General features: G+C 35.6%; 2 protein-coding genes across 2 annotated transcripts; one reads left to right on the top strand and one right to left on the bottom strand.

Annotated features, from left to right (window-relative positions):
- Positions 1 to 2,388: 2,388 nt before the first annotated feature.
- Positions 2,389 to 6,663, bottom strand: LOC128867764 (kinesin-like protein costa). The gene is made up of 4 exons (XM_054109240.1): positions 5,894 to 6,663; positions 5,095 to 5,839; positions 4,580 to 5,031; positions 2,389 to 4,515 (listed from the first exon to the last, which is right to left on the bottom strand). The coding sequence occupies exons 1-4, from the start codon at positions 6,504 to 6,506 to the stop codon at positions 2,579 to 2,581; spliced, it is 3,747 nt and encodes a 1,248-aa protein (XP_053965215.1). The 5' UTR covers positions 6,507 to 6,663; the 3' UTR covers positions 2,389 to 2,578.
- A 312-nt stretch (positions 6,664 to 6,975) lies between these two features.
- Positions 6,976 to 13,696, top strand: LOC128866666 (ATP-dependent RNA helicase DHX15 homolog). The gene is made up of 7 exons (XM_054107567.1): positions 6,976 to 7,158; positions 7,267 to 8,060; positions 8,124 to 8,597; positions 8,661 to 8,924; positions 12,449 to 12,571; positions 12,652 to 13,005; positions 13,079 to 13,696. The coding sequence occupies exons 1-7, from the start codon at positions 7,106 to 7,108 to the stop codon at positions 13,204 to 13,206; spliced, it is 2,190 nt and encodes a 729-aa protein (XP_053963542.1). The 5' UTR covers positions 6,976 to 7,105; the 3' UTR covers positions 13,207 to 13,696.
- The last annotated feature ends 675 nt before the right edge of the window (positions 13,697 to 14,371 follow it).

A 14,371-nucleotide genomic window follows, 5' to 3' on the forward strand; every position in this document is an offset into this window, starting at 1 on the left:
ATTCGGAGTAAAAAGTTTGAGTTGTTGATAAAAATTTCGCGAATTTTTAGAAATTGTATACAAAGTTCGAAACTTTGCTATATATTACTCTTATTGTTGTATGAACATTTTATAAAAAAAAAATATTGAAATTAAAAAATAAATAAACAGTCGAAACTTATCAATATGTGGTGTACACATGACTGATTGACTCTGACTGTATGTATGCATTTTCGAAATTAATAAAAGCAAAAAAAAAAATACATATTTTTTCATATTAAAAATATTAAATTAACTACTTCAAAAAATTTGATATTCAAAAAAAAAATTGATGTTTGCCCATACATGAAATGCAGCCGATTGTAACAGTACTTAAGCAGAATAATCTAAAACGATTTGAATCATATGCATTATCAATTAAGAAAATAGTAACTACAAAGAATTGACACAAAAAAAATTTAAAAATGATTCGATTTGAAAAATTTTGGACGCACCTTGAACCTGAGACACATCAATAGTAAAAGACAGGTAGTAGACAAGTAGTGGACCAGCCAAATTAGCTTTTTTAATTTTATGTGCTCTCTAAACTGTCCAACATTTTGTATCTTCTACTTTTTTGTTGTGTAGAGAATTCATGAAATAACAAAATACACGTCAAGTTTGCTTACATTTCTTTAAAATGGAAAATCTTACGCGTTTCCAGTTTGAAATTCTAGAGAATTCAAACGCTCCCTGCTGCAACCTGATTAATGTGCGTGGCGTGAACTTTATTAAAAGACATGAAAAGAAGGCGATTAAAAAAACAAAAACAAAAAAACCTGCATGAAAAAACATAAAATAAAAGCAACTCAATAAAAAAATTAGAAAAAAAAATTTAAAAAAAATTTAAAAAAAAATAGAAAAAAAATTTACAAAACAAGTTCAAAAAAATTTACAAAATATTCACAAAAAAAGTAAAAAAAAAATTTTTCTCTTAAATATAATAAAAAAATAAAATGAAAATATAAATTAAAAAAAGCAAATACACGGAAAAAAATTTGCTTCAAAAGACATGAAATAAAGCGGCTCATTAATAAAATTAAAAAAAAAAAAACATAAATAAAAAAAATTAAAAACAAAAAATAAATCTGCTTGAAAAAACATAAAATAAAAGCGACTCAATAAAAAAATTTTAAAAATATGCCTGAAAACACATGAATAAAGGCAACAGTAAAAAAATAAAAAAAATTAAAAAAAAAAAACAAATTTTAAAAATAAAAATTAAAACATCTGAAAAGACATGAAATAAAGGCAACTCAATAAAAAAATAACAATTTTTTTAAATAAAAAAATTAAAAAATCGGCTTGAAAAAAAAATGAAATAAAGGCGACTCAAGAAAAAAAATTTTAAAAATCTTTCTGAAAACACATGAAATAAAGGCAACCCAATGAAAATTGTTTTTTTTTAATAAAATTAAAGAAATTTAAAACAAAAAAAATTAAAGCATTGGCTTCAAAAGACATGTAATAAAGGCGACTCAAACAAAATTTAAAAAATCTGCTTGAAAAGACATGAAATAAAGGCGACTCAAACAAAATTTAAAAAATCTGTTTCAAAGGACATGAAATAAAGGCTACTTAAAACAAACTGAGATTTGCATCTCTCGTCAAAATATTAAAGTTGACTTTACTAATATTGGTAGCAAGGCGAATCTATTAAAGATGGTAGCGTTAAATTAGCTGATTTGTTTTTTTTTCTCTCGCCGTGTCCATGTGGCTGTCAACCCAGGGTGAAATAAAGCAAATGCATTCTTAATTTTCTACTTTGCTTTGACAGTCAAACGTACAAAACATTGTTGTTGGTCTAGTGCCACCACCTTTAATGAATGCGCCTTGATTGGTGGTATTTCAAAAATATTTTCTTATGGCATACATCTTTACTATTTATGTATTTATAAAAGTGCAAAAAATAACAAAGTAAATCTTAAAGTAAAAAAAACAATTCTACAAAAAAATATGTAGCATACCCTTGTCGTTCCTAAGCACGTAATATACTCGTTTGTATGTATTTTAAACAAATATTTTATAAGTACAAAAGCACCTAACACATAGGAAAACAATAACCAAATGCATTTGAGACAACCTGAAAATTATTTCGACAGCTACCGAAAACTCACAAAATTGATTTGTGTTAAAACAAAAAATTTTAAACGAAAAAAAGAACTTAATTAAAATCTTTCAGAAATAAGAGAAATATATGATAAATGAAATAGGATGTTCTACCTCAAAATTGTACAATTAGGAGGCAAAAAAAAGTTTGAAAAATAATAAAATCATACTTTAGGTTATGGCTACCAGTTAGAAATGCGTAGAAAATACACACTTTTATGGCAATATCCCTACGTGAAACTAGTTTAAAATTTTCAACAAAAAATAAAAAAAATAAAAAATTAAAATTCTCAGTAATTTTTCTCTTCCAACCTGCATATTATTATATTTGACACTATCTTATCCTCTTTACTCTACTCTATCCTTCGAAAATCATGTGCAACTGAATAAAAAATGTATTCAAGTAAATGACGTGCTTTAAATTCTTACTTCTTCTTCGCCCATTCATCGATTAATTCTTACGTGTTGCATCCTGTATGATAATTTTATTCTTTTGACGCGTCACTTTCGTGGCGGGAGGTGTTGATATTAAGCGTTTTAGGTTCTCTTGTGGTATGGCCGCCGCCAACTGCTCCTTATCCTTCTTGCGGCCACTACCGCCGGCCTGTTCGGCCGCAGCGCAATTAGACGCTGCAGCAGTTACAGACTGGCCTGCATAGCGTGTGAGCACTTGAAATTTGGCAAATAGTTTATTCTTTGACTCCCGCTCCTTCTCTTTGAACTTATCCAATGGTTTGTATTTGGCCAGTGCATCGGGCAGTGGACAAATTTCCATTTCGCCATGCTTGGGCGGCTTCAAAATTTTACCACTCACCGGTATGGTGGTATTCTTGTAAAAGTCTAAATCGAGATCGGTGTCGGAATACTGTGATGAAGTGTTAATGGCACCGCCAGCCGCATGCAGTTGTTGTTGTTGATGTGTCAGCGCCAGGTTTGTAGGTCGCAAGTAACGTTGATGTTGCTGCTGCTGCTGATGGTGTTGTGCCTCGTTGAAACTTGTCGAACTAGCCGATGCTGATGTCTCCTCGGCGAGATGGCGCAGCATCAGCGTGAGTTTCATTTCATGTTGCCGCTGCAATAGCACCGCGTTACGTTCACCTTCGAGACGCGCCTGTCGCACTGCATTCGACAGCACGCGCTCCTTCCACTCCCAAGCATCGCGTTCTCGTTCTAGCTGCATTAACTGCACTTCAAGTTTGCGCGATGAGTCGCGCAAATCAATCACCTTAGTGAAATACTTATACAGCAACGTGCGCATTTCCTCCGGCGAGAGTTTGTTGAGACGTGCCATCAGCATTTGCTCGCCCTTCTCACGCTGCAGTCGCTCGCTGGTATCAATCGATTTGTGCCCGCAGATGAGTTCGTTTTTGAATTCAATAGCCGCGTCGATGGCTTCAATGGCCTCATCGCATTCGAGTAGCTTGCGCTCTTCACGATGCGAGAGCATTTTATCGCGCTTTAGCTTGCGATCGAGCGTGCAGCGTTGCTCCAGTAAGTGATCGCGTGTGCGTCGTAGATTGCGTATCTCATGTCGCAGTCCCTCTTTCTCACCTGCGCCCTCGGCGTTATCGCCATATTGCTCCAGATTCTCCGATTTCTCGCGCAACACATGATCCAAATGCGATATGCGGGCTTGTACTTCTTTAAGATTTTTGCCGCGTTCCACATCTTCGACGCTGTTGGAACCACCGTGCGGTGCGTGCGAGTCTAACTTCACCAGTGCTTTGCTGTTGCCGTTACCATTATTTTCCTTCTCTTTGAGCGCTTTCAACTCGTGCTCTAATTGTTCGCGTTGCTTACGATCTTTCTTCAGTTTCTTTTGTAGATCGTCGATGAGTTTTTTGGATTCATGTATCGACTGTTGCAATTTCTTCACCTTTTGTCCACTTTCGCCGGCGATGTGCTTCATCGAAGCGAGGTCTTGCAAGCGATGTTCTATGTGAGCAATTAAAGACCGCAAACGTTCCACTTCAGATTTGTCCTTTCCCTGCACTATTGCTTTGGCCAATTGTTTTTTAGTCTTCTCATACTCGGACTCTAGTTTAGATTTTTTCTTATGAAATCGCTGCTTGGCGGTCGAACGGGTGTCACTGTTTTTGACAAGTTCTGTTATAATATTCTGCTTCAACTGCATGGTTTGTTCTACTTCCTGAATTTGATTTTGCCGTGCTTCGATATCTGTATCTAATTTGCGCAATTTCTTCTGTATATTCTCTAGGGGCGAATTGATTGCAGCACGCAACTGTGAGGCATTTTGCAGGTCACCTGAGCCCTCGAGAAAATCATCGGCTACTTTAGGTACTGCTTGTTCACGTGAAGCCACGCGATTGAGCATCGCTATCTCAGCGCTTGAGAGACTGGCGCCGGGCTGTATTGACCGCCGCCGTCCTAGACATTGAATAGCTCACATTATAAAATTTAATTGTTAGTTTACTTACGCAATTAAACTTACCACCAATGGATGCCTTACGTTCGTCTAACTTTTCATTCGGTGCACGTTGCTCGCTCAGCACCAATTCCATGCTATTTGCTGACTCTTTATGTCTTGCACTCTCTTGACTCTCCATAACCGCTTTGGGTTGGTTTTGTATAAATTCTTTATATTTGTCCTCTATTAATGTATCTGTCTTTAGGCGCAATTCCTCCATAAGCACCTCTAATTTCTCCATCAAATCAGGGCGTTGAGATTCACAGTCCGATTCATTGTCCGAATTTTGTTGCAGTGAGGTTTCTGGTTCGCTCATTGCCTCCTCCGGCTCATCTGCTTCCTGTATAGGGACCAATTGCTTTTGTGAGCGTATAGCTTCCGCAGAGCTTAAACATTCCTCGCATTCCTGCTTGAGAAAAAGCCATTCTTCAATTTGTTCTTTATCCAATTCAGTGACAGCATTGGAGGTAGCTAATCTGTTGGGCAATTAATAATATTATAAACTATGGTTAGGTACGTTAAGTGATTATTCCGCTTACTTGGAGAAGAGACCTTCGGCATTCGATACCAATTTGTACCACTGACTTGCTGCAAACTGTAATCCAAATGTGTCCGCTCCCACTGGCACGCCACGTACACTGGCTCCAGGTAGTTCAGGCATTACTGTCTCTGGCGATATGGGAGTGTTATCATCAGAAAACGTATTCATAATTACATAGTTTCGCACACATTGCACTTTGAAAGCAAATTGCAAATTACAAATAGTTTCATTACAATCTCGTTCTAATGGGGAAACGCACAAAATTAGCAGAGTTTGCGCCCGCCCGCCGAAGGAATCTTTCAAAAGTGTGGTCAATGTCGTTTGATTATATGGTATATTCCCATTGGCCCCATACATAAGTGCCGGATCGGTGAGGGTGTTTACCACTTGCTCCAAAGTTTGAAGACCTGCATCCTTGGGCAAGCTAGTGGGTTGATCCAGTGCGTTCAACATGAAAACTCGATCCGTGCCGCATAAATCAGAAAAACTAGCCGTAGAAAGGCGATGTTGAATGAGACCTTCTTTTGAAACCCATTGTTGTTCAAGCGTGAGCGTAAAAAGTGTATGCGTAATGGGCGCATCATCTGATTGATTTGTTGGCCGCTGTTTAGCAGTTAAACCCAATTGTAGCCAGTGAAAAACATCAGTGATACTATCACAATGTATATTTCCCACGCCCAAGAGATCGTGTATAACATCGTCGATTATTTCAACCCAGCCAATATTAACAGCATAAGTACGTTCTATTTGAAAGTTCAGTATTATTGAAAAACCATGCGCCATAATTTTGTGCTTACCTGGATGATTTTCCATATGTGCGAAAATTTCCCGCACACATCTCTGCACTACACCTTGTCCGGAATCACTGTATACACAGTCCAAATTAGGCCCGTAGAGAGTGTATGTCTTACCAGTTCCTCTTTGACCATAAGTTACTACTGAAGCATCGAAACCCTCCATAAACAAACTAATCAGTGGAAATACAGTTTGATGGTAAATTTGACTTTGTGTACAGTCCATTGGGAGCGCATGAGTTACTGGGAATGAATGGGGTCCCACCTGCATTAGACCGGCAGCTATGCCATTGTCTAATTGTCCAGGCAGAGCTGTTGGTGCCGTATTTAGAAAACCTGGTGCGGCCATTGGAATGGCCTGCACACAGAATATATTTTCGGTGGCAGACGACTCATCTTGTGCGAGCGTATCTGTCTTCTCGCCGACTGTATTAGAATTGAAATTTCCATTATCATCTTTTTGCGTTGCTAATTGGAGATGTTCATCTGATCCTGTATTTGATTTCGTATGTACAACATTTCCAGCTGATGGTGGTGGTGCTTCTATAGGTATTGTTGCAGCCGGTTGTAAACAGGGGTAGATACGCACGGCTACTTGTATCGGAATTTCCATCATTTTCGGATGGCTTGATTGTACACAAAGTTATTTTAATGACATTTCGGTGTATTGGTTCATTGTTATGAACTAATTTTATTGTGTGTATATGCCAATTAATTTAATTTTAAGTAATTTTCACAACGTTACACACAGTAACTATTCTATTTTTTTCCAATATGCCTATACAGTGTTGCAAAGTCACATTAACTATATAACACTTTTGGTTTTCTTTTGCGCTCAAAAAGGGAGCAAAATATGGAGGTAAAACAGCATTCACACTTTACAGATATTGTGGGTTAAAGCGCTTATGCAGATACGATTTTAAATCCACAGCTACAATACCACGAAAGTTTGATGTGAGGTTCTTACGAATTTCTAATTACGGATCACTATTCTTGTAAAGCAAAGGTTATGATTCGCCAATATGTTTGTAAAATATAGTCCGGTATGAAAGCAACACTGCAGGTGTCGCGAATCGCAGCCAACTTCGTGTTCTTTTCTTTACAACAAAAGTTGCACAAACGTGTGTTTTTCGCGTGCATTTTTTTGTTAAATATCGTTTAGAAACGTTCTATAATTAACAAATTCCCTTTAAATAACAGTTAATTGCAAAGAAAATGTCAAAAAGACGCATAGAAGTGGGCGAGACCTATAATACGAAGTCGAAAAAGTAAGTGTCCACACCATGCTGTGGTGGCGCAAACCGCGCTAATTATTTCGGTTTTCTTTCTATACATATCATAATCCTTTTATGCTCAAACCCACTGTCCAATTGTAGAGAATTCGATGTGTCTGCAACCTCATTTAACAACACCGCTGCAGCAGCTCCTGTTGCTGGTGCGGTAGCTAGCGCCTCACGCCAGCCGGGTAATGTAAATCCCTACAATTTGAAGCCCTTTACGCAGCGCTATTTCAATCTCTACAAGAAGCGCATCACTCTACCAGTATTTGAATATCAAGCAGATTTTATGCGCCTATTGAATGAACATCAATCTATTGTTTTGGTCGGTGAAACCGGTTCCGGCAAAACCACACAAATACCCCAATGGTGTGTTGAATTTGCTACGTCCAAAGGTAAAAAAGGTGTTGCATGTACACAACCACGTCGTGTGGCCGCTATGTCTGTTGCACAGCGTGTTTCAGAGGAAATGGATGTGAGCCTTGGTGAGGAGGTCGGCTACTCTATACGTTTTGAAGACTGCTCATCAGCAAAAACAGTGCTTAAGTATATGACGGACGGTATGCTGTTGCGTGAAGCCATGTCGGACCCTATGTTGGAACAGTATCAAGTTATATTACTTGATGAGGCCCACGAACGTACTTTGGCCACAGATATTTTAATGGGTGTTTTAAAAGAGGTCATAAGGCAACGGAATGATCTAAAATTAGTGGTGATGTCAGCTACTTTAGATGCAGGCAAATTTCAACAATATTTCGATAATGCACCTTTGATGAATGTGCCGGGTCGTACACATCCTGTCGAGATTTTCTATACACCTGAACCAGAACGTGACTACTTAGAAGCAGCCATACGCACTGTTATACAAATTCACATGTGCGAAGATATTGAAGGTATCAATTAATCACTAGTACAGATTTAAATTCAGTCTAAGGTAACATTTCCACAATTTTCAGGTGATATATTGATGTTTTTAACTGGTCAGGAAGAAATCGAAGAGGCATGCAAGCGTATAAAACGTGAAACAGACAACTTGGGCTCCGATATAGGCGAACTGAAATGTATTCCCCTCTACTCCACTCTGCCCCCAAATTTACAACAACGTATTTTTGAGCCTGCACCACCGCGAAATGCCAATGGTGCAATCGGGCGCAAAGTAGTCGTTTCTACCAATATTGCTGAAACTTCACTTACAATTGATGGTGTCGTTTTCGTGATTGATCCGGGCTTTGCAAAACAAAAAGTCTACAATCCACGTATACGAGTGGAGAGTTTGCTTATTTCAGCAATTTCAAAGGCTTCAGCACAACAACGCGCTGGTCGTGCTGGGCGTACACGCCCGGGCAAATGTTTCCGCTTGTACACGGAGAAGGCGTATAAAAACGAAATGCAGGATAATACATATCCTGAAATTTTGCGCTCAAATTTGGGTAAGGCAGCTTAATATTTAATACGTTTGCAAATTGTGAAACTGAAAATTTGTACACATATAGGCACTGTGGTGTTGCAACTGAAGAAACTCGGTATTGATGATTTGGTGCACTTTGATTTCATGGATCCGCCTGCGCCAGAGACACTTATGCGTGCACTGGAATTGCTTAATTACTTGGCTGCGCTGGATGATGATGGCAATCTTACCGACTTGGGTGCAGTTATGTCTGAATTCCCATTGGATCCGCAGTTGGCTAAAATGTTGATTGCCAGCTGTCAACATAACTGCTCGAATGAAATACTTTCCATAACGGCTATGCTGTCGGGTGAGAATGCGCGCATTACTACACAATGCGTGCTTTAAGCTTATTATTTGCCATTTTAGACAACCGTTAATTTTACCAGTAAGGTTTTTTTTTGGGTTGTTTTTCGTGAGCGAGCGACAAGGCTTTTTGCACAAACAAGATTTAATATGTGATAAGAAAGAAACATTTCAAGAGCTACAGCATATGTTGCCGCTAGTTAACTCGCGCAGAAATAATGTGGAAAGATTACGTAATAAATTTCAAGGAAGTATTCAGGATTGAGATGGGTGATGAAGAACATAAATAAAAAGCAGACTTGAAACCTATACAGATATATTTAGGAGATCAACCTATATTGATATGAATGTCTTGAAGATAATCGAATGTAGAGGGCCCAGTATTTTCGCTCTGAAGAGTAAAATGTCAATGCCGATATAAGTTTAAATAGCTTACCTAGCTAGAGTTCCTATGAGCAGTGTAAGGTCATAAAAGATTAGAACAAAAATGATTAACTTACCGTCATTTCCCTTTGCAGACGGAAAAGTCATCTGCATAAGCTCAGCTCAAATAAACGTATCCATTCTGTGACTCGAACGCAGATACGTCGCTGAACTTGTTTCTTTCATCTGAATAATATATCGTGTATGCTCTTAGACTCCCCTAGAGAAGTGGGCATAGACGAATTATTGTGATGAGAAGAGGTCGAAGTAGTTCTCTACGCCGCACTGCGCTCCTTTAATATCTAGCCTTATGTTTATGTGTTACATTTGTCGTTCTTATCGAAATTAATTACATTTTTTATTTTCAAATCGATATGCGTTTACGTATACTACTCTACACGCTCTGGGCTCATTTAAGAACGCATTAAATCTTGTGGCAATTTAATGTACATATATGTAAATGCATATGTATCGGGTGTTTTTTTAAGAGCTTGGGAACTTAAAATGATACAAAAGAGAAATATTGTTGGAATGAGTTTTTTTATTAGAATCTGGTATTTTTTTTTTTTTTTTGCATTTATGTTTTATAATTTGACATTTTTTCTTAAATTTTTTTAATACGATATATGCCTGCCGCGTCTATGAGTTGCATGATCCATTCGGTCAGTCCAATTTTTGACAACTTTTTCCAAAAAATTTCTGAATAGTAAATCTAAATGAGCCCAATTAGCAAAAATGCTACGCAAACGATGGTCATTGGCTTCAATTCTTGCACGAACTGTATCTTATGCGTGCCCATAAGCCAAGATTTTTACCACGTAGACGAAGGACAAAGGCCACGATAGTCGGCCGTAACCGAACCGATCCGGATTTATATCCGCCCAAGGGCTGACACTTCAGCAGCATTCCCTGTATATGTATGGGGAATGTTTATGCTGCTACAACAACAACAAAAACCTACAAGTTGAGAACGACGGCGAATCGACATTTAATTTTTTTTATGACTAGTTTTTTATAATTTTTTTTATGATTTTAGTTTTTTTAAATTTTTTTTGATTTTAGTTTTTTAAATCTTTTTAACTTTAGTTTTTTATAATATATAATATTTTTTTTTATAAATATTTTTATGATTTTAGTTTTTAAAAATTTTTTTGATTTTAGTTTTTTATAATTTTTTTTATGATTTTAGTTTTTTATAATTTTTTTATGATTTTATTTTTTTTTTAATTTTATTTGAAACAAATTTTTTTAATTTTAGTTTTTTATATAATAATTTTTTTTATAATTATTTTTATGATTTTAGTTTTTTATAATGTTTTTTCTTATAATTTTTTGTCTATAATTTTTGTTTTATAATTTTTTTTTATAATTTTTCTTTTATAATTTTTTTCTGAGCCGTAAGCCCTGGCAGCTAGTGCTCCTTTTATTGTAAAATAATAATTTATTGTTATTTTCCATATATTAAATAAATAAAATAATTTTTTTCTTTTCTAATTTTTGTTCTTTTTGATAATTGTTTTTTTATAATTTTGTTTTTTATAATTTGGTTTTTTATAAATTTTTTTTTTATTATTTTTTTTTGTAACTTTTTTCTAATTGTTTTTTGTATATTTGTTTTTGATAATTTTTTCTAATTTTTTTTTAATAATTTTTTTATATTTTTTTTTTATAATTAGTTTTTGATAATTTGTTTGTTTAAAATTTCGTTTTTTATAATTTTTTTTATTATGTTTTTTGTAACTTTTTTTATAATTTGTTTTTGTTTTGTATATTTGTTTTTGATACTTTTTTTAAATTTTTTTTTAAATTTTTTTTTTAATTTTTTTTTTAATTTTGTTTTTCTTTAAAATTTTTTATAATTTTTCTTTTGTCATTTACTTTATAATTTTTATTAATTTTTTTTTGATAATTTTGTTGTTTATAATTTCGTTTTTTATAAAATCTTTTTGTTATTTTTTTTTTTAGTTTTTTATATTCGTTTTGTTTTTAAATTTGTTTGTTTTTATTTGGTTTTTTATTATTTTTTTTTTATTTTTTTTTTTAATTTTTTTTTATAATTTTTGTTTTTACGATTTTTAAATGATTTCTGATGACTTGCCAAACCTCATTGAACAGACATATCAACACAGTTTGCCGTCCTGAGCTGCCAAACCATAGTTACCATTATCGATAGTTCTCATGCAACTAAAAAAACACCCGATATATTATATTCATTTATATATAAATCAAAATTGGCCTTGTCTCTCGCTGCTTTGAAAAATACTTAATCTTATTACTTAGTTTTAGCGCAGATACTTGAAATTGAAATTGTGTGTGATGGGGTGGTTTTTTAATGAGGTTGCTGCAGGTTTTAGTAGACAGGAATTTTTGTATTAGCCAAGTTTTGTTTATGTTCTTTTTATTATCGGTGTAATTTAGACTAACGTACTGACAGCTTCGTTTCCAACAAACTTTTACATGACTAACCAATGCGAACTGAAGCATGTTTATGTTTAGTAAAAATGCAAAAGAAAAATTTTCTCAATTCATTTGTCTTTTGCATTCACCACTGAAAACAGTTTCACGAGCGATAACACAACTTTAAACCACTGTCATCTCAATCGACTAATAATTTTGTAATTGTCTCCAAAGTTTTCAAAAAATATTTAAGGTTTAAACTTCGAGTACTTATCGAAAAAATCGCTCTTGAAACTCACGACAAAATTACTCAACAAAAATCCAACTTCATTTGCCAATATAGGCGATGTCTTTAGTTGCCAATTGCGTACTGTACTAAAAAATTGCTCGCAAGTCCTAATACTTGAACACTATCACCAAATGTTTGCAATAACTTAAAATTCACAAACCAAAAACAAAAATACAAGAAAAGATTATCAGAAGTTGAAGTATTTTGCTCAAAATTAAATACGAAAAATTAGTAAAGCAAAATAGGACTCTCCTTCAATCACCAAATATGCTGTGAAACATAACTCAACTGCGTTTGTGTGGGATTGTGCCGCGTTCTATGGACTCTGTGACGCCGCCAACCCAAAACCAAACCACTTTTTCTCTCTCTTCCTTTCTACTTTGTTACCTTTTTATCTACGCCTGCACGAACGACCACAGTGCCACAATGCTTTGTGCGCCCGAATGAGGCTAAGAAGGCTGCAGATGAGGCCAAGATGCGCTTTGCACACATCGACGGTGATCACTTGACACTACTGAATGTCTACCATGCTTTCAAACAGAGTAAGTGGTTTTATTTTTTTTAAATTTATTTATCGTTGTAATATTTGAATTTACCATTGCTTTTGTCTTACCTCTGTTAGGTAGCGAAGACCCCAATTGGTCTTATGAGAATTTCATAAATTTCCGTTCGTTGAAATCAGCCGATAATGTGCGTCAACAGCTTGCGCGTATAATGGATCGTTTCAATTTGAAGCGCAGCAGCACCGAATTCACATCCAAAGATTATTATGTCAATATACGTAAAGCGTTGGTGCAGGGCTTCTTCATGCAAGTGGCGCATTTAGAGCGCACCGGTCACTACTTGACCATCAAGGACAATCAAAACGTACAGTTACATCCATCCACTTGCCTGGACCACAAACCCGATTGGGTCATCTATAACGAATTTGTGTTGACTACGAAAAATTATATACGCACAGTTACAGATATTAAACGTAAGTGGGATTCAGAATTCTATTTAGCTGTAATTCTTTGCGGTAATTAATTTTATTTTATTTTCACCATCAGCGGAATGGTTGCTCACTTTAGCGCCGCAATACTACGAAATGACAAACTTTCCACAATGCGAAGCTAAAAGGCAACTAGAAATGCTGCAGCAGCGTCTGGAGTCGAAGCAGTATCAAAAAGGATTTTAGTTTAAACGCTGATAAATTGCGTGTGTTTATTCCAAAAGTTTTGCATTCATTTACGGTTTACTGAATATTAACATCAAATTGTTTGAATACAAATAGTTTAAAAAATAAAATTTGTAACTTCAAGATAATCAGCTGCTAACTAAGAAAATCAGTCCATACAGTACTGGTAAAGGTATTTTAAAAAAGGCGTTTAATGGTCGGGTGGATGTGTCCAAATTTGAATACCATGAATAGAAATAGTACGGAATGTGTTTTAGAATTGTTTTGAAGCATGAGCTTACATATACGAGTATATATATAAATAAAATAAATAAAAAAAAAAAAATTATACTTGCAGAACATTGCTGCTAAAGCAATTTTTGACAACTATACTTATATATACACCTACTATTATCTACTATTGCCGAAATTATGGTTTAGCAAGTCATTTGATGCGTTTTATTTAAATGGAATTCATGAGAAATTCTAAAATAAATGGATAAGGAAAATAGACGATGACTTTTATTCGAGGTTCGAGTTAGAACTGCGGAAGCTTCCAGATCACTACAGTGTATTCCAGACTGAGGTTTTCGTAGTTGGAAAGACAGCAAACCTAGCTTGTGATACTACTGGTACTAAGTCCAAGATTTTTCATAGATCTTCAGGCAGCTATTAAAGCAATTAGAACTTTTAGTATAACTAAGGATCGTTCTTCAGAGCAGGGAGGCAGTAAGAGGGTTGGCAGCGAATTGTAAGCTACATTTCTATTGGGTACCAGACCATAAGTGCATTGAAGGGATCGAGTTAGTAGACGATATAGCGAAGACTCTTGAAAGACTCCTATTCTACACGAAACATCTGGCTCCAGCCCCACATCAGCATGGGTTGCAAAGAGTGTACAGTACTGCGAGAGGACTGTCCTAGTGGCGCTGGATCTGAAGAATGCTTTCGACACAGTCAGCCACTGCACGCTACTAGATGATATTATGCAAGGCTAAAGAGGTGGCCCGTGAATTATTTTAGTGGTCGGCACTCGCCAGTAAGTTTTCGATCCCAAAACTCTAAACAGAGGAAGATAAAGCAAGGTGCCCTGCAGGATGGTATCCTTTCAACCTCATTTTTCAACTTCTACATATCAAATCTTCTCCAGCCACCAGAGGGAGTCTCCCTGGTCTCCTATGCTCAC

Source organism: Anastrepha ludens, chromosome 6, assembly GCF_028408465.1.
Source record: "Anastrepha ludens isolate Willacy chromosome 6, idAnaLude1.1, whole genome shotgun sequence".
NCBI lineage: Eukaryota > Metazoa > Arthropoda > Insecta > Diptera > Tephritidae > Anastrepha > Anastrepha ludens.

Excerpts from the sequence above, each read along its gene's own strand:
- LOC128867764 (XM_054109240.1), bottom strand. The coding sequence starts at position 6,506 with ATGATGGAAATTCCGATACAAGTAGCCGTGCGTATCTACCCCTGTTTA. Across the intron at positions 5,840-5,893 it reads ACATATGGAAAATCATCCAG|AACGTACTTATGCTGTTAAT; the intron begins GTAAGCACAAAA and ends ACTTTCAAATAG. Across the intron at positions 5,032-5,094 it reads GCCGAAGGTCTCTTCTCCAA|ATTAGCTACCTCCAATGCTG; the intron begins GTAAGCGGAATA and ends ATTGCCCAACAG.
- LOC128866666 (XM_054107567.1), top strand. The coding sequence starts at position 7,106 with ATGTCAAAAAGACGCATAGAAGTGGGCGAGACCTATAATACGAAGTCG. Across the intron at positions 8,061-8,123 it reads CATGTGCGAAGATATTGAAG|GTGATATATTGATGTTTTTA; the intron begins GTATCAATTAAT and ends CACAATTTTCAG. Across the intron at positions 12,572-12,651 it reads CTACCATGCTTTCAAACAGA|GTAGCGAAGACCCCAATTGG; the intron begins GTAAGTGGTTTT and ends TACCTCTGTTAG.